This window comes from Bombus vancouverensis, chromosome 13 (genome assembly GCF_051014615.1).
Source record: "Bombus vancouverensis nearcticus chromosome 13, iyBomVanc1_principal, whole genome shotgun sequence".
Classification (NCBI taxonomy): Eukaryota; Metazoa; Arthropoda; class Insecta; order Hymenoptera; family Apidae; genus Bombus; species Bombus vancouverensis.
The window spans coordinates 3,565,046-3,589,037 of record NC_134923.1 but is presented as its reverse complement, the minus strand read 5'-3'; the positions used below and the strand labels follow the sequence as shown (position 1 = coordinate 3,589,037).

The window sequence follows — 23,992 nt, the reverse complement described above, 5'->3', positions numbered from 1 at the left end:
GAATATTTAAATGTTTAAATGCGTGCAAGATTTTTTTACGTTATAATGAATATTAACGAGGCGACATATTATGCTAACGTTTAAAGGATCATCAGTTTGAAACGATTGATATTGGAGGAAAGTGGCACTTAAATAAAAATAGAAAACACTTTATACTATAATGTTTCACTCGACACGAAGTTTTTATCTTTGAAAATCGTCACACTGATCTGAAAAGACGATAAAACAAAAATGCATGCTATTTGACTACATTCGACATTGTAAAGGCAAAGAGAAACACACTTGACATGAACTAACTACGTGAATGCGTATACATATATATTCAAGACGTTCGGGATTGAAAAATGTAACGAGCTCCTTTTCAAAACGAGGCTACGAGAAACTTGACATTAAGGTTTGTAAAAGCCACTCTCTCATCACTGTTCTCTACGAAGAGAGAGTGGGGTAATGCTTAGTGCAGGGTCACGTATCGCAATGTCAGTACAGAGGCAACACTTCGCCAGAAACGGTGACTCTTGAGCCGGTCTGAATGAAAATTTGGTAGCGACTGGTGTGAGTATAATTCAACGTTAAATTAACAGAATTTTTCTGCCGGCTTTTTGTGCTCACTGCTTGACACTTTTAACGCTGTTCTTTTGAAATTCGTCTACCGTTCTCATTCGACTGTAATCACATTAATATATTCTATTGTTTCATTTATTGCAAGTAAAATAGCTTTCTACGCCTGTAGATGAATACAAATTGTAAAATTAATTACTCCATTTAATAATTTTCATGAAATTATATATAAATTTCATAATTTTGTACAGAATAATTTACATATAATTGGAAAGTATGTAAGTATGAAGAAAATGTTTTATCGCATATACATGCGTTACCGTAACAAGATATGCACAGGTGCACAAGTTTCACGAAACGAAATTTTAATATTAGGATACTACATTCTAAAAAGAGTAGCTATTTTACACGTTACTTTGTACAACTTATTCTTTCAGGTAGAACGTCATACTGTCAGTGTCTCTAATCGTTCGCGTTCATGGTCGTCAACTTTTTACTAGCTGCATATGTCGCAAAAGAATAAAATTTCCGGTTCTCAAGTATAAACATATGTATATGGGAAGAAAATTTTGTTTTTCATAATTTGTTAAGTCCATCGAGATCTGAAAATTGAATTAACACATGTTTTATAACTATATTGTCTATGTAAATTTACTTCGCAATATTTTTTCTTCATTACATTTCAATAAATGTTATTATAATATATTGGCAATTTATATACTATCCATTTAGCTCATGTTAGCAAAAATGCTACATTGCACGACGTTGTATCTGGCTGCAGCTGCATTGCTTGCTGTATTTTTGTTCTTTTCGGCGGTCCACTTTTTCATTCAGTACACGTTCGGAGTTTGCAAGAGTAAGAACAGAATGGATGGAAAGACTGTTATAATCACTGGATGCACATCCGGCATTGGAAAAGAAACTGCAAAAGATATCGCGAAAAGAGGAGCGAGATTGATCATGGCCTGTCGAAATATGGAGTCAGCGAACAAATTAAAAGGTTCATCTTAAACCTTACTTTTGTCATAATAGAATTAAATCACCATCATTGTTCAAGTTCTATTGCGTTTTAAATAAACAGAAAGTCCTTAGGATTTGTTAAAGATGAGGCAATATAATCAATTACAAATGTATTCCAATTAAGTAAGACGATTATGTTTATACTATAGATAGACATTAAATCTTTGAAATCATTTGTATTGCTAATTGTAACTTGGTTAGCACTTAACTACAAAACTGTAAAAAGCTATTTAGAGGAAAAACGATATATTAATATGATACTAATAGATAATTTTAAGTTGTTAATATAATTATAAGTAGAGACTTCCACAACTGTTGCAACAACCTTTGAAACTAAATAACTTTTTTAAAATTGGATCAACGACCTGGGTTTTTGAGAAATTAAAAGGATCAGTTTATTAAATGACGTACAAAAAAGATTTTGAAAAATTGTAATTGCTCGCGAAGAAAAAGGTAGAGATTGAATTTTTCAACTTTTTTATCTGAGCTCGTAATGAAAATTTAAATAACACATATTGAACATTCATATCAGTTATATATATGCTAAAAATTTTATCGATATCAGTTTATGTAGAAACAAGCGACAGGTATCGAAATTTTCAGCATGTATACAGCATGTATATGAACATGTATGTTGGAAGTCGCTATATATTTAAAGAACAAAACCTTCTTGTTTTATATATTTTTTATTTCACAATTCAAATTTGTTGTTTCATAGAGGAATTAATAAAGGAATCAGGCAACGAGAACATCGTTGCTCGGGAGTTAAACTTGTCGTCACTGACTTCGGTAAGAGAATTTGCGCAACAAATAAACCGTGAAGAGTCTACGTTGGATGTATTAATTCATAACGCAGGAACTGCAGATCTATTTAAAAAAAAAGTGACGGAAGACGGTCTGGAAATGACTATGGCAACAAATCACTATGGTCCATTCTTACTTACACATCTTTTGATCGGTACGACAATTTCTTTTTTAACGATTTCCTTCTTCATCCTAAGATACTACTTGCAGAATTATTTTGCAGACTTACTAAAACGATCGAAACCAAGTCGAATAATCGTCGTTGCATCGGGACTGTATTACTTAGCGAGATTAAATTTAAACAATGTAAATCCAACGACGACCTTGCCTGGCTATTTGTACTATGTTTCCAAATATGCAAACATAGTTTTTACACTAGAATTAGCACGACGTCTTGAAGGTTCTGGTGTGACAGCCAATTGTCTGCATCCTGGTCTAATAAGCACTGGAATCTGGAAAAGTGTTCCGCCTCCATTTTCTTGGGGATTAAATTTTTTGCTGAACACATTTTGCAAAACAGCCGAACAGGGCGCGCAAACAACGATACATCTTGCAGTGTCCAGTGAAGTTAGTGGAATTTCTGGCAAATATTTTTCGGATTGTCGTGTAAGCAAAACTTGCCACAATTTTTTGTTTACAAATAGCATTTCTTAAATAACGATGATATTGTTTACTGCTACATATCATTAATTTTAGGAAACCGAACTTCCTCACGGAATAAAGAATCCATCTCAAGGTAAAAAATTTTGGGAACTCAGCGAAACCATGGTGAAACTCCAATCAACAGATCCAAAAATATAAAAGTTCACATAAACATATCTTGTTAATCTATGTAAAAAATCTATGTAATCTATTTTAAAAGCTGCAAATTTTCTGTAATTAAAAGACTTTTAATTCGTTAAACTTTTTGTATGAATGATTTGTATTTAATTATCCCGCAAAGTGATAATCGAGAAATAGTAATACGTTCCTCATATTTCATTTACACATTCTAATTTGATTTAGAAAAATAATAACCATTGATGTTGCACACGCTTAATATTCTATTGAAAATGTAATATAATATAGAATTAGCAATCACAAAAATAGGTTCTTATTTATTTTGTTTAATGTTTCATCGCATTTGAGACCTAGAGTGCAGGGAACAATCTTTCCTATTCTCAGGAAAGAACTCAACTTTGATCGATGGATGAAGATTCAGCTCCAGGAAATTGCCATGCTCAGATACCAATTTACCTCACCTTATAATACATTCCTGATTTGACCATCGTGCTTACAGATCGGTTCGCCATTCATAACAAAATTCGACCATATGCTGGTAGAAATTTCCACCATAGGGATTTCTGGTGCGTCGCTGTTGAAGTATGGGAAGCGGCTCTTTATGAAGAAAAGATACTGCAGATCGTCATGATGACATACACCTGAACGACACGTAAAACGTTTAAAATATGGCCCTCATTGTGTTTCCAGACAAACGAAGAGTAAACAGTTTTACCAAATGGTATATCGGCGTTCAACATATAAAAGCTATATCGTCCTTGGAAAGCAAGTTTATAAAAGTATACCGGGAATTTCGAATACATATCGAATAACTTGATTACTCGGTACATAGGAAATTTAGTTATAGCGTCACCATATATCTGAAAAAGATTTGATATTTTGTTTATGATTTCAATGGAAAACAAATTACAATTAGAGCACGAAGAGAATTTGATACGCACATCACCAAGCTTTCTGTAGCTAGCCGAGCTAAGTGGCTGATCGTTGAAATAGAATTATCGTAATTCCCTACTGATGTAATTCGCTCGCGATGTATTACGATAGTACATAAATATGATCGGAGCGAGAGTATTCCAATTATCGTTCAACTCAGGGTACACAGAAGTACTTCCTAATGTGACATTTTCATACACTGCGCAATTCAATAAAACAATTGGATATACTCAATTTTCATATCTTTATAACATATTTATGCAAAATATCTTAATTCGAATACTCACAAGCAGCTATACCGCTAAATTCGACTTCCGTAACTCCCATCATTAAAGGAACTTGATAGAAACTTCCGTGCTTTATCGCATCGGACGGCTGTTCAAACAGGAACGTTTACACACTAGGAACTTCCGGTTCCACAGCTGGTGACCAGAGCACAATAGGATTTCCACGCCAATCCTGTCAAAAATATAATATCACTAACGTTCCTAGTTGACCAGATTTTTACATGCTGGATCTATATTGTTATATCAAACGCACATATAAGTCGCGAAACGTGTCCGTGAAGTTTTCTGCAGGTTTTGAGCGGAAACCATAGCACTAGTCGAATCAGTAGGGCAATCAAATAATCGTACCTGTCTTTGAGCTAGCTACAATTGTCCATGTTGCAATATTCCGGAATAAACTATTAGTTTTATAGCCGAAGGACTCATCGCCATAGCTCTGTGAAGCAGTGTTCCAAATTATTGATAGGTAATATATAACTTTCTAATAAAATTTAGTTACTTGCATTATATCCATATTATATTATACATATCTATTTCAGTTAGTTTTCTTTCTTACCCGATCTTGTTCATCTAAATCCATGGAATGCCAAATCTGTTATACAAGGAATAATCAGCACCATGACTTTGACAAAAATAAGAAGAATTACCCTGGCCTAGATATAGTATGTTCAACGTATAATTATATTAAAAATATATTTTCAACAGCATTAATCATAATCTTCTAATAAACATCTTTTTCTTTCAGCTTATTTTCTTCAAATTGGTCTCTTTGATATTTCCAACGTCTGATTTCAGACATCCTGTAACTATCGCCTGTGCAATATTTATGTCTGAAATACTACTTGAATGTCGTATTAAAAATGAAATAGATATTTCAAAGGATCTTTTTATACTTACTCTTATATTAGATTCGTATATTCTATACAAATATGACGGTAAGAAACAGAAGACTGTCTAGGAAGAAAGGTGAAAGAGAAAAATTGTTGTACAAGAATAAAATAGAAATGGAAGGTGCTATGCGTGAAATACGAAGAGACAGAGCTTTCTTAACGAAACTGCAAATAAAACAACAGATTAAGAACGATGAAGAACGTTAAGCGCAAGGTGCAAGAAATCTTTGGCGAAGCTTTAGTGCAACAGAGTGAATTAGAGAAATTAAAACGGTAGAAGTAATAGTAATAGAATAAGCCGCGCATTCCGGAGTCCGTGTATATTACCTCTCTTAGGCAATATTGGTATTTTGAACGATTTTGTGCGATTGTATCAACGATGACTTCGGATATAAAGGACCGTAATCACTATATTAGCGTTTTTTTAAGGTTCTTATAATTTCATTAACTGTAATAAATGTAAATAAACAGTTTCATAATAAGTAAATCTTTTAACCGATTTCGTTTGTAAAAACAATACTGTAATTGTATTATACGGAGCTAATTCCTTATGGAAAAATCTAGCAGGAAACACAGAATAAAATTATCACGTGCGAGGCTTAGTTTTCAAGAAAAACGAGTTCGAATATTTGTCGAGTGTACTTGAATTTGGCTAATTACCGAGTGCAATAAACAGTCAGAAGAAGGTTATTCTGCATGCGAAAATGAATAAAAGTGTGATATAAAATTTGTCAATTAGTTTTTCCGCTTAATTTTCAAGAAAATGGAATTTGAACGCGTTTAATTAAGAATTGTCCTCGTGTACACGTGTGTTAGATTTGCAAATTTATCTTTCTCGAAAGCAAACCGTCTTGTGAATAAATCTTATTCTACATTTCCGATTTATTTTCATATCTAGAATAATCTGATTATTTACTTCTATCTAGTCTGGAATTAGCAATGTTCAAAGAAATTTTATATACGTGTTTCTATGACTCATAAGATCTTGACAATTCCGTGAGAATGTCTTGATTTCTGATTCCTGATAGTTCCGAACTGAAGTATACGTATACACGTGAGCATCGGTAACACGTTTAAACTTGAAGAGAATCTTATCGAATAAAATCTTCGACAACATTGTTATTGAATAACGACGCTTTATTTTAATTTGCAATATCACAAACAGACCGTATTCTGATTTTATAGCTTTACGATCATTGGATAATCTAATACATCTTTCTTTCAATAAGACCGTATTCTGATTTTATAGCTTTACGATCATTGGATAATCTAATACATCTCTCTTTCAATAAGATAGGTTATGAATTCAATATTGTACTTTATATTTATAAATGTACATGATTATAACATTTAAAGAAATATGCTTTATTTAAAAAACGATGTTAATTATGATCGATATATATTTCGCAATAATATATGTTACGTCCTGTGACCCGAACATATGTTCTAATGCATCCTTCGGCCAAGATGCTCAACAGCTGTTTCGACATATTTGCACGGACCCACAATAATCCCAAGGAACCGTTAATTGCCACGTTTAAAATTCTCTTTACGACGATCAAGTCTATGGCCGTCGTAAAATCTATCGTTCTTCACTTTACTGTCGAGGCCCTTCACAAATTTATAGAATATATTCAGCAGGTCGAGAATCTCCTTGTGGTTATTGCTCATCACAGTTCAACATGAGAAAAGCGGACTTCTCACGTACGATACTCGAAGGCCGCTTTTACCTGCGAGCGACAGTTGGTAGAGGGCAGGCAGAACCCATCGCTAGTTTTCCTCCTCGACATTATCGTCGTCGTTCCTCACTTCCAATCAATTTTACGGAAATAACACTACAACTTTTCTTCGGTCGCAACATTCACAAACGCTTAATTTAAACGCACATTTAAAAGTTGTTGGAAATAAATAGTGATATTTAAACTGTGAAAATCATTGAAACCACCCCTATTATCTTAACTGAAATAGGTGATCGGCTGATTCGTGGCGTCGATTATCGTATCGAGACGACATCTTGCGACTCTCGTTGACGAGTTACACAGCGAACACGTTTCTCCGGGATAACGCTCGAACAATAAGTTATTACGAAACAATAATTATAATACAAAATTAAAATTTCTTAAAATTAAATTAAAATATTTGGGAGATATATACGTTAAGGGCAGGAAATAAAAATGGTTAAAGCAAAGAAGATGTTATTATCGGAAGTTTCCCAACGAAAACGTAATGAACAAAAGAAGAAATCCTCGAACCCGTTTGAGGTGCATGTAAATAGGAACAAACAAAATGTATTGGGTAGAAAGAGCAAGACAGATGAAAGTCTCCCAGGTGTATCTCGTGCAAAAGCATTTAAGAGGGGAAAAAGAGACGCTTCTTCAAGAGTACAAATTAAAAAACAAGGATAATTTGTTTTTGGATAGGTGCATAGGTGAAAGAAATTCGTGTCTGAACAAAGAAGATAAAGCCTAGGCTAGATTGTAGAACGTAGGAGAGCTTATAAAAAAGAGAATATTTATAATTTGAATGACAACGAAATATTAACGCATAGAGGTTAGACATTAGAGGAAATTGAAAAATTTGATGACCCGAGAAGCGAAGATAACTATAGCGATGATGAAAGTGGAGCCGGCAAACTGGATCATAAGTTTGTTGGTGAAGTTCACTTTGGTGGTGGTATTTTGTCTATATCAAGGTCTGAAGAGTCTAGGAAAGACCTGATACATCAACTTATAGTGGAATCAAAGAAATGCAAAGCCGAGAAGCAGAAAATTAGTGAGGAAGCTATAAGTTTAACGGAGAAACTTGATTCTGAGTGGAGGGATCTCCTTCCAATTGTTTTAGCAACTAATAAGAATGTTAAAGAAAGAACTACCGAGACAAAGGCTGATGATTATGATATTGCAGTACATAAGTTTGAAGCTAAAGGTACATTGTCAGATAAATTAAGATTTGAAGAAGAGATCGTAAAAGAGGAAAAGGAGAAATTGGAAGCTTTAGAAGCAGATTGGCTGGCAAGAATGAAAGGACTTGTAAATAATATAAGTAATGAGATTAAACACAAATATTGATGATGGTTTTATGCTAGAAACTATAAATGACCAAGTTCCAGCAGATGAAAAAAATTCAATTAAAGATGCAGAATCAGGTTCAAATAATGAAGAGACTATAAATATCCAGGGAGATAAACAATTAAATATTACTGCAATGAATGACCTTATTAAGAAAGAAAGGAAGATAGAGAAAAAGAATTCTGTCAAAAAGAAATTAGCTGAAAGTCGTAACGGTGAAATCTCAGGATCTGAAAGTTCTGAAGGAGATAACTTATCGAAAGGAGTCAGAATCTTGTAGCGAAGAAGAAAAGGAGTCAAACAAAAGCAATATGATAAATGGTTCAAAAGGAAAATCAAAAACAAGTGTTATGAAATTGGATGGTGAGACTAGAGGGCAAGAAATTGGGGATGGTCTTCTAAAAATGAATAACGTCATGGAGAGTGCAAGGAAGGAATTACCTTACACATATAAAATTCTAAAAACTTTTGAAGAGTTACAAGAATTTTTGCAAAATTACGACGCTGATTACCAGTCAATAATTGCAGATAGTATAATTAAATGTAATCATTGGTCACCGAGTAACACAGATAAAGAAAAGTTATCAAATTTATTTTTGTTTTTGTTACAACACGTAAATGATCATGTTATAGGAAATGATGTTGAAAGTATAGTTAAAGGTTTCCAAATTATTGATAGGTAATATATAACTTTCTAATAAAATTTAGTTACTTGTATTATATCCATATTATATTATACATATTTATTTCAGTTAGTCTCCTTTCTTATCCGATCTTGCTCATCTAAATCCATGGAACGCCAAATCTGTTATACAAGGAATAATCAGCACCATGACTTTGAGAAAAATAAGAATTACCCTGGTTTAGATATAGTATGTTCAACGTATAATTATATTAAAAATATATTTTCAACAGCATTAATCATAATCTTCTAATAAACATCTTTTTCTTTCAGCTTATTTTCTTCAAATTGGTCTCTTTGATATTTCCAACGTCTGATTTCAGACATCCTGTAACTATCGCCTGTGCAATATTTATGTCTGAAATACTACTTGAATGTCGTATTAAAAATGAAATAGATATTTCAAAGGATCTTTTTATACTTACTCTTATATTAGATTCGTATATTCTATACAAATATGACGGAACAGAAGACTGTGTCCAGGGAGAAAGGTGAAAGAGAAGAATTGTTGCACAAGTATAAAATAGAAATGAGAGGTGCTATGCATGAAATACGAAGAGACAGAGCTTTCTTAACGAAACTACAAATAAAACAACAGATTAAGAACGATGAAGAACGTCAGGCGCAAGGTGCAAGAAATCTTTGGCGAAGCTTCAGTGCAACAGAGTGCATTAGAGAATAGATATTTCAAAGGATCTTTTTATACTTACTCTTATATTAGATTCGTATATTCTATACAAATATGACGGTAAGGAACAGAAGACTGTGTCCAGGGAGAAAGGTGAAAGAGAAGAATTGTTGCACAAGAATAAAATAGAAATGAAAGGAGCTATGCGTGAAATACGAAGAGACAGAACTTTTTTAACGAAACTACAAATAAAACAACAGATTAAGAACGATGAAGAACGTCAGGCGCAAGGTGCAAGAAATCTTTGGCGAAGCTTCAGTGCAACAAAGTGAATTAGAGAAATTAAAACGGAAGAAATAATAGTAATAGAATAAGCCGCGCATTCCAGAGTCCGTGTACATTATCTTTTTTAGGCAATATTGGTATTTTGAATGATTTTATGCGATTGTATCAATGATGACTTTGGATATAAAGGACCGTGATCACTATATTAGCGTTTTTTAAGATTCTTATAATTTCATTAACTGTAATAAATGTAAATAAGTTTCATAATAAGAAAATCTTTTAACGCATTTCGTTTGTGAAAATGATACTGTAATTGTATTATATGAAGGTAATTGCTTATGGAAAAAACTAGTAGGAGGCTTAGTTTTCAAGAAAGACGAGTTCGAATATTTGTCGAGTGTACTTGAATTTGGCTAATTACCGAGTGCAATAAACAGTCAGAAGAAGGTTATTCTGCATGCGAAAATGAATAAAAGTGTGATATAAAATTTGTCAATTAGTTTTTCCGCTTAATTCAAGAAAATAGAATTTGAACGCGTTTAATTAAGAATTGTCCTCATGTACACGTGTGTTAGATTTGCAAATTTATCTTTCTCGAAAGCAAACCGTCTTGTGAATAAATTTTATTCTACATTTCCGATTTATTTTCATATCTAGAATAATCTGATTATTTACTTCTATCTAGTCTGGAATTGGCAATGTTCCAATATACTTAGTAAATTTTCAAACTCGATTTTCGCAAAGACGAAGTGTCATACGAAGATTTTATAATTCCTTCCTATTTTTCATGAGGGATCGCCTTACATCCGCTGGTACCGTATATACATGTTCTTCTGCCTCACCCTGCATAAACCGATGCAATCTTAAGAATAAAATATATATGAACAATATATATGTGATATCGTGATATAATGTATTTACAAGGAATGGACAATAGAGATGTTAATCGGACAGAAAAAGACGATTGTTGTTCAACCTGAACTATTCACACCAAACGTACAGAAAACAGCACAACTAAATAACTAGCTAACGACTCCGACTCTCACAAAATGCATTCAACACTCTCTCGGCAACGCCACTCGCAACCTCTGTCTCCGCTCAACTCGCACTCGGCTCCTCGACTGACTCTCTGGCCGTTGTCGCATTCTGTTGTCTTTTCCTAGGCACACGTGTTCTGCAGACGCTCGTAGCCAGGGTCACGTAGGTCTTTTCTACGAAACTATACACTTGAAAAGACCGATGACATATTGATGGACCCGACGGCGCCTCGGCTCTCGCGACATTGTTCATGGTTCGCCCGATATCTCTTGGGCTTTTCGCCCACGATACTACATATATGTAATAAATGGTTTCTAGAGATACATTTCTTACTATTTACTCTGTCCTGTTTATTTAAGATATTATTGTTCTAAAATGATTAAAATGAATCAAATAATCAGCTGGATCGCGAAAGCTTATGAAACTTTTACCAACATGTAACTTATACTTTTGTAATAACACCGAATCCGATATAATTTTTTTATGTTGGGAGATCCTCATGGTCACCCCGTCACTGTTCTGGGGGTAGTGACGGGATAGTGTCAGACTCTTACCGACTAAAACCGCACGGAAAAGGGGAAAAAAGATATAGTAAACGGTTAATTTCTCTTTTAGTTACAATTAGTTTCACTATTGCATGATTTTGTCATTCTCATACTTGCCTATCTTATATAGAAAATTAGATATGAACTTTTCTGTAGAATTGTACAATTAAATAAGTTCTTGTAGCATGGAACTCAATAGATTCTTGTCTATGCTAGTGTGCAACCAACCATTGCAGATCCCTAACTCTAAGCTTAAATACATAGGTATATACATATATGCTAGATTACAACCAAACAGAGCAAGATCCCTAATCTTACAGATTCTTGTGTATGCTAATTTTACTTGAACTGAGTACTCCATAGCATGGTGTAATAGTAGTACGGGAACAACTAGAATGATAAGCTTGAAATTGTCATTTATCTCTCTGATATTAGTTACCGGTCGAAAATATACTTTGTACAACGGTAAGTGCTAATTTGTATTGAAATCGGTCTGGAAAGATTCCACAAAGACAGGCAGGATAATTGTGCAACGGAATCTTTTGACTTTCAACGAGTAGCAAATTGACATGCTTGTCCATTTTCACACGGATAAATCATCTTGTTTTTTCATCCGTAAATGTTTATGGACATATGGTTACGTTTTTTAAACTTGTCAATGCGATTTAGCGACAAAGACGGTTGCAGTCAGTGCAAAACACGCTCACAAAATGGACACACATCACCACCATATTTGACATTGATAACTGCTTTTTTCAATTGTGCTGCCTAAGGTAGGGAGTGGCTGTTACCTAGCTATAGAGGTTGGTGCTTGTTGCTATTTACCAATAGATACAATATCCTCGAAACAGCCCAACTATCCTCTCGTTCCGGAAACTCCTTCACCGATGCCTAGGGGCATCATGTCCTTAAATACCACATGCGTAAATCGGATGATGCGTATAGCTCATGATTTTGTGTTAGAACTCTTCACCGAAATCCTGTTTCGTAACGCAAATTCAGCTTCAAATACGACATTCATTTACAAAGACAAGTGTTCATTAATAATGTTCATAACACGTTTGATGACTAATTCGCCTCGCGTGTTGAAGAAAGTAATACGGGTTGATATGTTCTACGTTAAACGACGGATGTGCAAAAAATATTTACGTATCAAAACGTTCAAATTCTTTAAATTACAAATAACTAATGTTATCGCACGTTTTGCACGAATAGGTATTAGTTCATTCTCCTGTTTAGACTGATATTTGATAATCAGCTTTATACTCGCATTGTAATTTTTACTATTCATGGTACTCGTTCGCACAGACGCTGCCAAGGATGTCAACAGCTTAAAAATGTGTCTGGCGCAATCCATGTTTGCATTAGAAAAAAATGTCTTCGTCGCATTAAACGTTCATCTTTTCTTTGGATCATGCCCAACGCAAAGCTTACACCATATTAAATACTCTATAGGTAATTTCGGTTTTTTATAATCACATGATGCATCGAAAATGTGGCCAACGTTATAACTGCTTCGCTCAAGACTTGGTGATCATTTTATAGATATTACACGTCTTCGTATTTCTTGCCACAACAACCCAAGTGATTTGAGCTATTACTTACAATGATAACTTGTTTTTCGCTGTTTTTGATTGGTCGCTGAACTTGAACAAAGCATCGCCTGAAACTCTTTCGGTGCTATATACAGGCTCCGTTCACTTTAGATTACCCGAAACGTATGCGGAAGAATAGGGAAGAAAGGAAAGAGATATTTCGATCTAGCAGAATTGAATACAATTTTATTCGTAAGATTAAGGTTTGCCGCTTGACGGAAATCTTGGAAAGAAGAAAAGAAAGAGGAAATGAAAGAAAGGTAGCCTATACTATACTAGACTAGAAAGCTACGCCTATACTTGTATGTCTACAGGGCCGGCGCAAGGCAGGTTCAGTGCATACGCCGGAACCCGGTCTCGCGTTTTGAGAGGCCCCGTGGTCTACGAATATTATCCAATTAAAAAACACCGATTTTGATTAACTTTTTACAGAATGATGATACCATTAACAGATGCTTTTTTCTTTTAGTAGCGATGATTCATTTTACAGGAGTAACAAAAATTATCAAAGTTTAGCGTAACTCTATAAAGTCCTCATATCCTGGAAACTACTTTAGATAAAAAAATCCAGGCGCTTTCATAGAAATGTACTTTTTAGAGAAATTAAGCTACATCAATAGTTTTTTGCAAAAGTCATACATGATTACAGATTTTGTACTTTCATTGAAGTTTTTGCCCCTTGGAAGCGAATTATAGATGCGAAAAAATATTACTTGGATTTGTTTAAAAAACTGCTTTAAAAAATAGAGATAAGACTACTCAATTCTTGGAAGTCTATCGATCAGTCGCAGCTCCTACGAACTTGCATAGGAATTTTCTTTTTTTTTTATTTAATTCTTTACATTCATAATTTGTCCAGTTTAGACATTTAGTAGAATTTTTTAGCTGTTTGATTATCATGTGGGTAGCTACCCCCAGTGAAATATCATCTTCGTGTTTGTTAGGTTGTGTCCTTTGTGAGGTCTGCTGGGTGTTTCCTTTTCAGTCTTCTATCCATGTTTGAGGTGTTGATCGTTTCCACAGCTAGTCGGTTTAAATGTGTTCCTATTCTTTCTTTATATTTTCCTGCGTATCTGCTAATTTCCTTTCTGACCGTTGGTATTCCCAGGTCCATGGGGCGTTTACTATTGTTCTAAGAATTTTAGCTTGTACTGTCTCTATTTTGTTTATATGGCGCATTGCTGCTGTCCCCCATAGTGGTATTCCGTACAGCCAGATTGGTTTTATGATCGTTTTGTATATTTTTAATTTATTTTCTATACTTAGTTTGGATTTTCGACTTGTTAGCTAATACATTTGTCTCCTTGTTGTCTATTTTGTCTATTATTGATTTAGTATGCTGTTTCCATGTGAGTTGAGTATGTATGTGGAGTCGTAGCTATTTCACTTGCCTTGTTTGCGGTATGTGCGTGCCGTTCAGTAGGATCTTTGGTGGTGCCTGTTTTCGCAGTGTGAATGTAATATGGTTGCATTTATCGGGGTTTGCTTTTATTTGTTTATCTTGCAGCAACTTTTCTATTTTTGTGATATGTTCTTGTAGTAATTTGACTGCTGTTTTTGGGTTAGTGTGCCTGACTAGTACAGCTGTGTCGTCCGTGAATGTCAGTATTTTGCTATTGGTAGTTGTTGGTATGTTGGCCGTGTATAGTGAGTATAGTATTGGTCCTAAGACGCTTCCTTGCGGAACCCCTGCCTTGATGTCTTTGACTTCGGAGTATATGTCCTTGATTTTTATTACGAAGGTTCTGCTGCTTAAGTAAGATTTTATTAATTGGTATATTTGCTCTGGGAATTGTTTCCTGATTGTTTGTAGTAGGCTTTCGTGGTTTATTTTGTCAAATGCTTTCTCTATGTCCATAAAGAGGGCTGTATAGTATTGTTTGTTTTCTAATGCTAGTATTATTTCGTTAATGAGCCTGTGCATTTGCTTTATAGTGGAGTGTTTGTTTCTGAATCCAAATTGGTGATCTGGTATTAATTTTTCCTTCTCTATTATTGGTTTTATGTGGTCGTATATTATTGTGGCAGATGAAAAGAGAGTTTAGCGTTTCGTCCCGGGACTACCGGTGGACTCGTCAGTAAGGCTATGCCCGGTAGTCCCTGCCTTAGACGTAGAGGGAGTCTCGCTAGGTGCGGTATTTGTATCAATCGCTCGTATATTCGACCGCTAGCGAGTTAGACAGACTCGTTGTCGTCGTAGCCCTCTAGTGTTGGCGGTTGGTACTAGCGAATCGCCCGGGAGGTGTTGCGCCGCGTTGATGCATCGACCTGTCTGCGTTCTATTGATACCGATCCGCCACATTATTTTCTCTAGTATTTTGGAAAACACAGGAAGTAGATCAGTTCTGTCCGAGCAGCCGAGCTAAGCGGACGTAAAAAACAGTGCTTCAGAAAAAGTGCGGCAAGTGGGGAAAAGAAAGTTACGAACGGCTACGCCCATAGCTAAATGGTGGAAACCCGTGTCTTCTCCTAAGAAGACTATAAGCAAACCTAACATGAAAAAACACATCTCACCGATAACAATTATTAACAAAGACGAACAATACTACATAAATAAAACAACAAACATATCAAATCCAAGTCAACCAATAAACCAAGAACAGGACTGCTCAGTTACAATCGAAGTTGATATGGAAACCAATAAAGAAACAACTCAACAGGATGAAAGCTGGAAGGTGGCGAGCTACAATAAAAAACGAAAAATAACAGGAAATCTAGATACAGAAAAGCAGCGATGGCTGCAAGAATTACCTTTAAGAAACTCCTTCAGCTCGCTAACGGAAGAAATAGACGATGACCCAACAAGCAAAACCACAACTCAATCAACACACATTACAAAACCACCACCAATATTTGTTGAGGCTCAAATAAAAGACCCGCTTATTGATCGACTAAACAATATAGTTGGGAAGGATAATTACACAATAAAACAAACAAAATTAGAACAAGTAAAAATTCAAACAAATACCCCGGAAAATTATAGGAAAGTGATAAAAGAATTAAAGGAAAAAAATGCTATATACCACACGTACCAGCTCAAAACGGAAAGGAGCTACAAAATAGTTATAAGAGGATTACATCCAAAAATTAACACAGAAAAATTAAGTGACGAATTAGCAAAAATTGGCCATCAAACAAGAACAATAAACAATATGACAAGATACGATACGAAGCAACCATTACTATTATTCTTAATAGAACTTGAACCCAGAACCAATAACAAGGAAATTTATGAAATTAAAAAAATTCTAAACACAATAGTAACAGTGGAACCACCACGCTACAAAAAAGATATTCCACAATGCATGCGGTGCCAAAAATATGGTCACACAAAAAATTATTGTAACAGAAACCCGGCATGTGTTAAATATGCAAAAAATCACTTAACAATACACTGCCCATACACAGTAAAAATAGAAGAAGTTAGATATTATAATTGTAACGGAAACCACCCAGCCAGCTATAAAGGATGTGAAATCAGGAAACAACTACAACGTAAACTGTTTCCACCACTTCGCAATAGATCAGTCGATAACTACCAACAACAACAAAGTACAACGGATAACGAAGCAACATTGAAAGCACAAAATGAAATAAAAGCTATAAACAGAAACACAGATTCCCAAGGAAACCGAAGCTGCGCGCAAGTAACCCAAAACATTAGACAAGCAACGCCCATAAACAATCAGAATCAAAGCAACAACAACGAAGACGTTACAGAAATCAAAGAACTACTAAAACAATCCATCAAAAACACCGAAATACTTACAAAAATGATAAGCGAACAAAACGCAGTCCTCAGACAGCAAACGGAACAAATCACAGTCATACTATAACTACTTACAAACATGCTGAGCAAAAAATAAGAAATAAAAATAGACATGCTTAAAATAGCAACCTGGAACTCTAACGGCCTACAACAAAGGGCCCTAGAAACTAAAACATTCCTGTACAACAATAATATCGATATACTACTCGTATCAGAAACACACTTCACTACAAAATGTTACATAAAAATATCGTACTACACCATATATGATACCAAGCATCCCTCAGGAAAAGCACACGGAGGCACCGCAGTGTGGCGGGTCGGTATCAATAGGACGCAGACAGGTCGAGGCATCAACGCGGCGCAACATCACCCGGGTGATCCGCTGGTACCAACCGCCAACACTAGAGGGCTACGACGACAACGAGTCTGTCTAACTCGCTAGCGGTCGAATATACGAGCGATTGATACAAATACCGCACCCAGCGAGACTCCCTCTACGTCTAAGGCAGGGACTACCGGGTATAGTCTTACTGACGAGTCTACCGGTAGTCCCGGGACGAAATGTACCCTCTCTTTACATCCGCCACAGCAGTAATAATAAAAAACGACATTAAACATCACTTACACAGCCAAGTTAGTAAGGAACATATACAAGCAACCACCGTTACTGTACAAACTAGCAGCAACCATTTACAGTTGTCAGCAGTATATGTACCGCCGCGACACAAAATTACATCACAAATGTGGGAAGAGTACTTTCAACACTTAGGTGACAAGTATATAGCACCTGGAGACTACAACTCAAAGCACACACTATGGGGATCAAGAATCACTACACCACGAGGTAGAACCTTGGAAAAATACATTCGTAACAATAACCTCAATATATTACCCACGGGAAGACCGACATACTGGCCAACAGACCTGAACAAAATACCTAACCTACTTGATTTTGCAGTTACAAAGGGACTAAACGCAAATAAACTAAACATAGCACCCAGCCTTGAGCTTACCTCTGATCATACACCCATAATAATTACATACAGAAACAAACCAATACTTTACAGCAAATTCACCAGCCAGCAAATGGCCTGTGGAAGGACGTCGCCGGGGTCTTGGCCCCGAGACTAATGCGTCTGTTCGACGGATGTCTGTCTCGAGGTGAATTCCCCGCTTCGTGGAAGGAGGGGCGGATGGTCCTGCTGCCGAAGCCGAGGCGCTCCCCGGACTTGCCTTCCGCCTTCCGGCCGGTGTGCCTCTTGGACGAGGCGGGCAAGCTGCTGGAGAGAGTGGTGGCTGCCCGCTTGGAGTCGCATTCCCGGAGTGTGCCCGGACTGCACGACGGCCAGTTCGGTTTCCGGGGAGGGCGGTCTGCCGTGCCCGCTCCCTTGTCGAGGAGGCCGAGCAGCGTGGTTACGTGGCGCTGGCCGTGTCGCTGGGCGTGGTCAACGCCTTCAACAGCATCCCTGGGACAAGATATGCCGGGCCCTCGAATTTCATCGGGTGCCCGCGTACCTGTGGGGTGTGATCCGGGCGTTCCTCTGGGACCGGAGCATCATCTACACCGTCTGGGGCGAAGGGGTGACCGGGGGGAGGGCTGTACATCGCAGTGTCCCGCAGGGTTCGGGAAGGAGGCGATCGAGCGCTGCCACCACTGCGATGCGAGCGTGGATTCAGCGCAGCACACACTGGAATACTGCCCGGCGTGGGCGCGGCCGCGTCGCAACCTCATCGTGGAAATCGGATGGGACCTCTCGCCGCCGACGATCCTCGTGGCATTGTTGGTAAGCGAGAGAAGGAGGAGGGCCGTGATCTCCTTCTGTGAGCAAGTTATGCTTCGAAAAGAGGCCACGGAGAGGGTGAGGGTGCGGTACTCTCACCCTCACCCTCACCCTCCCTGCCTTCAAATCCTAGTATGTATATTCATTAATTCATAACGATGTGCATGAAGAGTTACTGTGTTTATTATTTGTGTTTTATATAGGATTTAGGCCAATATATTAATGGAAGATGTATAATGAATGGAGAATTAATGTTTTATTGTACAATACATAAACGTATAGTATTTGCTGCATCAAATATTAGACATTGTACAAAGATTCTTCAAGATATCATAGTGAAATAGATAATGTTTAATTCAAGAAACTGTTATGAATATATGAGGTATACAAGTGTTTTATATTTTTTTAATTAGTATATTATATTGTAAGAAACTTTTATGATCAAAATTAGGAACTGTATGAATTCATTCATTCAAACGCTGTAACATATAAAACTTGATGCTTGATGGATTTTAAGATCTCGGCACATTGTAAACACTATTACACTATTTATACAATCGCTTTTTAAGCTAAAAATCATAAAGACAAAGAATACTTATTTTTAGTCATAGATTTCTCGAACATCGATTATTATGTAATATTTATGTATTTTTAAGTATATTTAATATTTTAATATGGCTTCCGAAATCTTATTAAAATGTTTTATGTTTGATGTATTTGTATGTTAAACTCGCTCATATACTTTTTATTGGTTTAATTTTGCTCCTATACAAATTGTATTAATTGATAATGAATTGTGAATTATTAAATTTATGAAATATGTTTATGTGGTTTGATGTTATTTTTAATAATAATATAAAAATATATATAATCCACTGTATATCATATTTTATATCTACATATTTCAAGGTTTTTTAGTATAGCAAATTAGTTAGCATTCTTAGTATTTGTCTTCTTTATTTTTAGCATTTAGGTAACTTTAGGTAAATCTGATAAACCTTTACAAAATATATAAAATTTTTTGTTTTATAAATGAATTTTTGTTATAATACGGTGCTGATTAAGAAGTCTATTAAAAGTCTTTCTTTTTGAATTATATTATATACTAATGACTAGATCATGGATGTTTAAGCATTTATGAAAATTATAAATGCGTCAATTACAGAATGCAGGTGATTTGCAAAAATATATAATGTAAATTCATATTTGTTATAAGATTTAAAAGATAAAACTACTCTTTATTTAAGTTACATTTGTTTAATTGCCTTAGAAATTGCCTTAGAATTATCTACTAAAATTATAAAAGTTTGTAACAAAGACGCAATTTTTTTAAAGAGAACACCGTTTATTTATATTGAACGTTAACCGGTGAGAGTCACCTTTACTTAAAGTTAAACGTTCAAATAAGGCTCTGTTGAAGCATTTGTGAGTAGCCGTTTTGATTATAAAGTGACAGTCAGATATGTGTATAATGGTGGATGAAGGTTAGAAATATTATTGAGGACTTTGATAGAGTATTACATGGAAAGGGTATAATGATTATGACGACCTTGATAACAGTAATGGATACGAGAAAGGAAGAACGAATTCATGACGAACTTGGCTATATCCCCGGACTATGCTATCTGAAAAAAGAAAGAAAAAAAGTATGGACAGGTCAGTAAGAAGGAAAAAAATTACGGCTCAGTGTGTTTCGGAGCGCCCAGGCCCCGTCGGTGATGCGGGTGGTGCCCCCCCAGACTCGCCCCGACGGTCATCAAATGACTGGGTGAGGAACGACGAGAGGATGGTCGGTTCCAGGGCTACCTCTCGCGCGGTAAAAGCGACCCGGGACCAAGCGCTTCTGGAGAGTGACACGGAGAGAGGATTAGGGGAGGCTCCGAATAGTCTAATTGGAATGAAGGAGAGAACTAAGGAAGTGGACGCCATCAAACCGCGGTGAAGACGGGAAAGGAACCCGACTGTAAAGGAGAAGCTGGTGGGTCAGGATAGTGAGATGGAGGTTGACTCCCAAGTGGAGTTGACCGATCAAAGTAGTTACCTCACACCTGATACGAGCAGAACTAGAAAGGAGGGGAGAGTGAAAGAGGAAGAAAAAACGTTGGAAAAAAGAAAGGGTTGAGAGTCAAAAGAAATAACGAGGTAGCCATGGAGGATGGGTCTTCCGAGGACGAAGGCAGAGGCCGAATGCTAGGGCTAACCAATGTCGGGGACCTCATGAAGAGTCTGGAACTCTTTATAAGGAGTATGGAGAGAATGATGAGGAGAATCAGCAGTACCAGCAAGGGAGATCCGATATTGGAGAAGTTAAAAACAGATAATGTAAACGAAATAATGAATGTGTGGCGTTGGATGGACACTAATGCCGAAATGAAAAGGGGACGACAGGACAGGAGAACGGTGGCTACCCAAATGACCCCTAAGGAGTGAGATGAAATACACCATGGTAGAGTGTCGGTAGCCGTCCAAACAGAAGTCGGCCAGTCGGCAAAAAGGAAAGAAATTTCGCCGTGGGAGAAAAGAACAACGGCTGATAGGAAAAAGCCGAGGCAGGAGGAGCTAACATATGCTGAGGCATGTGGTAGGAATAGAGAAAATGTTGAAAGCGAGGATGAATGGACAATGGTCGGCAGGAGAAGAAGGATTAGGATAGTGTAGCCGATAAGACCGATGAGGAGGCACCTAGAAGTAGAAAGGCAGTAGGGAAGGAAGAAGAGATATAGTATCAAGGAGAAAGAACGAGGCGATCCTGGTTAAAGTTGACCAGGACGCTAACTGGATCGACTCTTGCAGAGAAATAGGGGAAGCGAAGGATGTACTCAGGGAAACAACTGATGTAAGGAAGACCAGGGCAAGGCACATCTTAATTGAAATAAACATTAAGGTATCGGCGGACGAGGTTGCAGAGAAGCTGAAGACGACCATGAAGAAGGACATAGAAATTTTGCCCTTGGCAAATAGACTCTAGAGATCGCTGAGAATGACACATCGGGCAACCCAGCAAGCGTTATTGGTAATTCCGGCGAATAGCATTCCAAGGAAGAAACTCACCATGAGGATTAGGACAGGGTTGACGATAACGACAGCTAGAGTTATTCTGAATGCCCTCAGATGCTATAGATGCCATATGCTGGGACATAATGAGGCGAGATAAACAGTATTAAGTCCTGGGAAGGAGCTATGTCGGAGGTCTGGCGATGGCGTTCACACTATAAACGGCTGTGGTAAGACGCCAAGGCATGCGATCTGCGCGGCGGAGAGAAGAGCCAACCTGAGACATATAACAGGATCGCTAGCATGTCCAGCGGTGAAGGATAATAATAATAAGGATAATAATAATAAATTGGAATGGGTGCAGGTTGGCTCAGGAGCTGATGTACCAGTATGTCTGCGAAGCCGAAGTCGACGTGGTCTTTATCACTGAGCCCTAACGACAGCAGACTTACTGGTACAAGGTGATGCATCGATGTGGGAGACCCTGTTCAGAGGAAAACATTGGGATGAAAGTACTCTGGCAACCAGAAACGGACTAGTGAGCATTTGTGTCAGCGCCGTGTTTTGCAGTGGGGGGTATTGTTCTCCCAATGTCAAGCTAGAAGAATTTTACTACTACCTAAGGGAAATTGGTCCGGAGACCATTATCCGGACAAACAGGCGGAGTTATTCTTCAATGATGATCGCCGGGGATTTTAACGCGAAATCTAATGCGTGGTGTGACTAGAGAATTGATCGCAGGGATACGAGCCTGATGAATATGTTGGTGAAGAACGGCATCGTACCCATTAACATGAAGGAAAGCTATACGTTCTGTAGGAACGGGAGGACGAGCTTCATCTATGTGGTAAGTATCGATAGAGGATAGGCCAAGAAATACGTAGGAGGGAAAATACTAAAGGTGTGGACAACGTCAGAACACACGTATGTCCTGCACGATTTTAGAACGAAAAAGACGAGGCGTAACCTAGGAAATTTTAGGTATACGTCGAAGGATGCTGATTTAAATAAAGTTGTTTTAAAATTCGACGAAATTTATGATAAAATATTTAGTGGAAACACGCATAGACAACGCGGAGCATGCGTTGTCCTGCCCTAGGTGGATCATCGATAGGGCCGAACTGGAGAGCTATGTTGGCACGACATTGACGATGGGAAATATTATTGAGGAATTAAGAAAGAGGACAACTGGAATAAGTTCCAAGAACTATGCAAAAGAATTATAACGGCGAGACATAAACAGGAGATGGACGTAGAAAGGAGAAGAAGAATAAGAGCTGACAGAAATAGTAATTGATAAGATGTAACGAAGGAAGGGTACAAGTTAGGGCCAACCCTGAAGTAATGCCGAAAGTCAGTTCCGGGATTGGTACCATAAGAAGAGCGGATAGAGAAGGAGCTTTTAGTGGGTATGGCGACCATCTGCTGAGTCCCACTTAACCCAATGACACGGGCACTGGGTATGCGTAATTGCATTTTCCCGTCCCTCCCCCCCCCCCCTCAAAAAGAAAAAAAGGCCCCGCGCCGCGGCTGAGAATGGAATGCAACCATGTTGGCCGAGGCAGTTTAATAGTTCGATGAACAGTTTAATTGTGCGACCGCGAGACCAATTTGATACCTTTGTCGAACGGACAGCTAATGCATTGTGAAGTCTCCGAAGTCCACAACGCCAAGTTATTGTTCAGTTTAAGATACATAGGCTTTTGTTGAAGGCAGGAACGGTATTGGAACGTTTCGACAGTACCTTTCTAGGGCAAACACTGAATCGTGGAAACGAAGACCAAGCAGCACATCTACGCAAAGGATACAGGGGACAAATTCCTAGCACCGAGAATAATTATGTATTTATTAGAAATAAAAATATTGTGATGATGTTCAGTATAATATAATATTAGTAAGTACTAGTATTAATTTATAATAGAAGTGCATAGTATTAGGATTACTGTTAGTATATTGCGTGTAGTTTTGAGGTGGATATATCTGCAGGTGATGGTGTTGCTGCTGGTGTATAAGGTCGCTGTGAGGTATTACTGCTTTCTTTTCCTTCAGGTGTCGTGGAAGAAAAATCGGACTACGAGTGCCGGGATTTGAACCTGGGTTTTAAACGTTCGTAATCTACGGCGCTAACCACTGCTCTGCCTCCCTTCATTTTAAAGGAAGCTTAGTCGGTTACAGTATAAGAATGACCCTGTATAAATTGTTTGTCCCTTGACAAGTTTAGAAAAATGGAGTTCTGCTGTATCAGAAAGCATAGTGCACGATATCAACGGATAAGAAAAAAAGCGACATTAATCTTTTGGTCAAATCAATAACCCTGATAGAGACGAGAATA

General features: G+C 37.2%; 1 protein-coding gene, 1 long non-coding RNA gene and 1 pseudogene across 5 annotated transcripts; 2 read left to right on the top strand and 1 right to left on the bottom strand.

Annotated features, from left to right (window-relative positions):
• The first annotated feature begins 139 nt into the window (after positions 1-139).
• LOC117161865 (retinol dehydrogenase 14) lies at positions 140-3,285 on the top strand. 3 transcript variants are annotated; one of them, XM_033343613.2, is made up of 5 exons: positions 140-394; positions 1,291-1,558; positions 2,297-2,536; positions 2,606-2,988; positions 3,079-3,285. In XM_033343613.2, the coding sequence occupies exons 1-5, from the start codon at positions 305-307 to the stop codon at positions 3,181-3,183; spliced, it is 1,086 nt and encodes a 361-aa protein (XP_033199504.1). In that variant the 5' UTR covers positions 140-304; the 3' UTR covers positions 3,184-3,285. The 3 variants fall into 3 exon arrangements, with proteins under 3 accessions (XP_033199504.1, XP_076479705.1, XP_033199507.1); XM_076623590.1 differs by lacking the exon at positions 140-394 and adding an exon at positions 402-552; XM_033343616.2 differs by lacking the exon at positions 140-394 and adding an exon at positions 405-552 and having other exon boundaries at positions 1,393-1,558.
• A 167-nt stretch (positions 3,286-3,452) lies between these two features.
• Positions 3,453-6,464, bottom strand: LOC117161872 (uncharacterized). Its single transcript, XR_013059838.1, has 6 exons — positions 4,939-6,464; positions 4,731-4,818; positions 4,383-4,554; positions 4,104-4,294; positions 3,878-4,022; positions 3,453-3,803 (listed from the first exon to the last, which is right to left on the bottom strand). It is a non-coding gene; the product is annotated as an uncharacterized LOC117161872 (long non-coding RNA).
• Positions 6,465-7,446: 982 nt separating this feature from the next.
• On the top strand, positions 7,447-11,296 carry LOC117161871 (nucleolar protein 14-like; annotated as a pseudogene). Its single transcript, XR_013059837.1, has 3 exons — positions 7,447-9,019; positions 9,093-9,212; positions 9,296-11,296. The product of XR_013059837.1 is annotated as a nucleolar protein 14-like (transcript).
• The last annotated feature ends 12,696 nt before the right edge of the window (positions 11,297-23,992 follow it).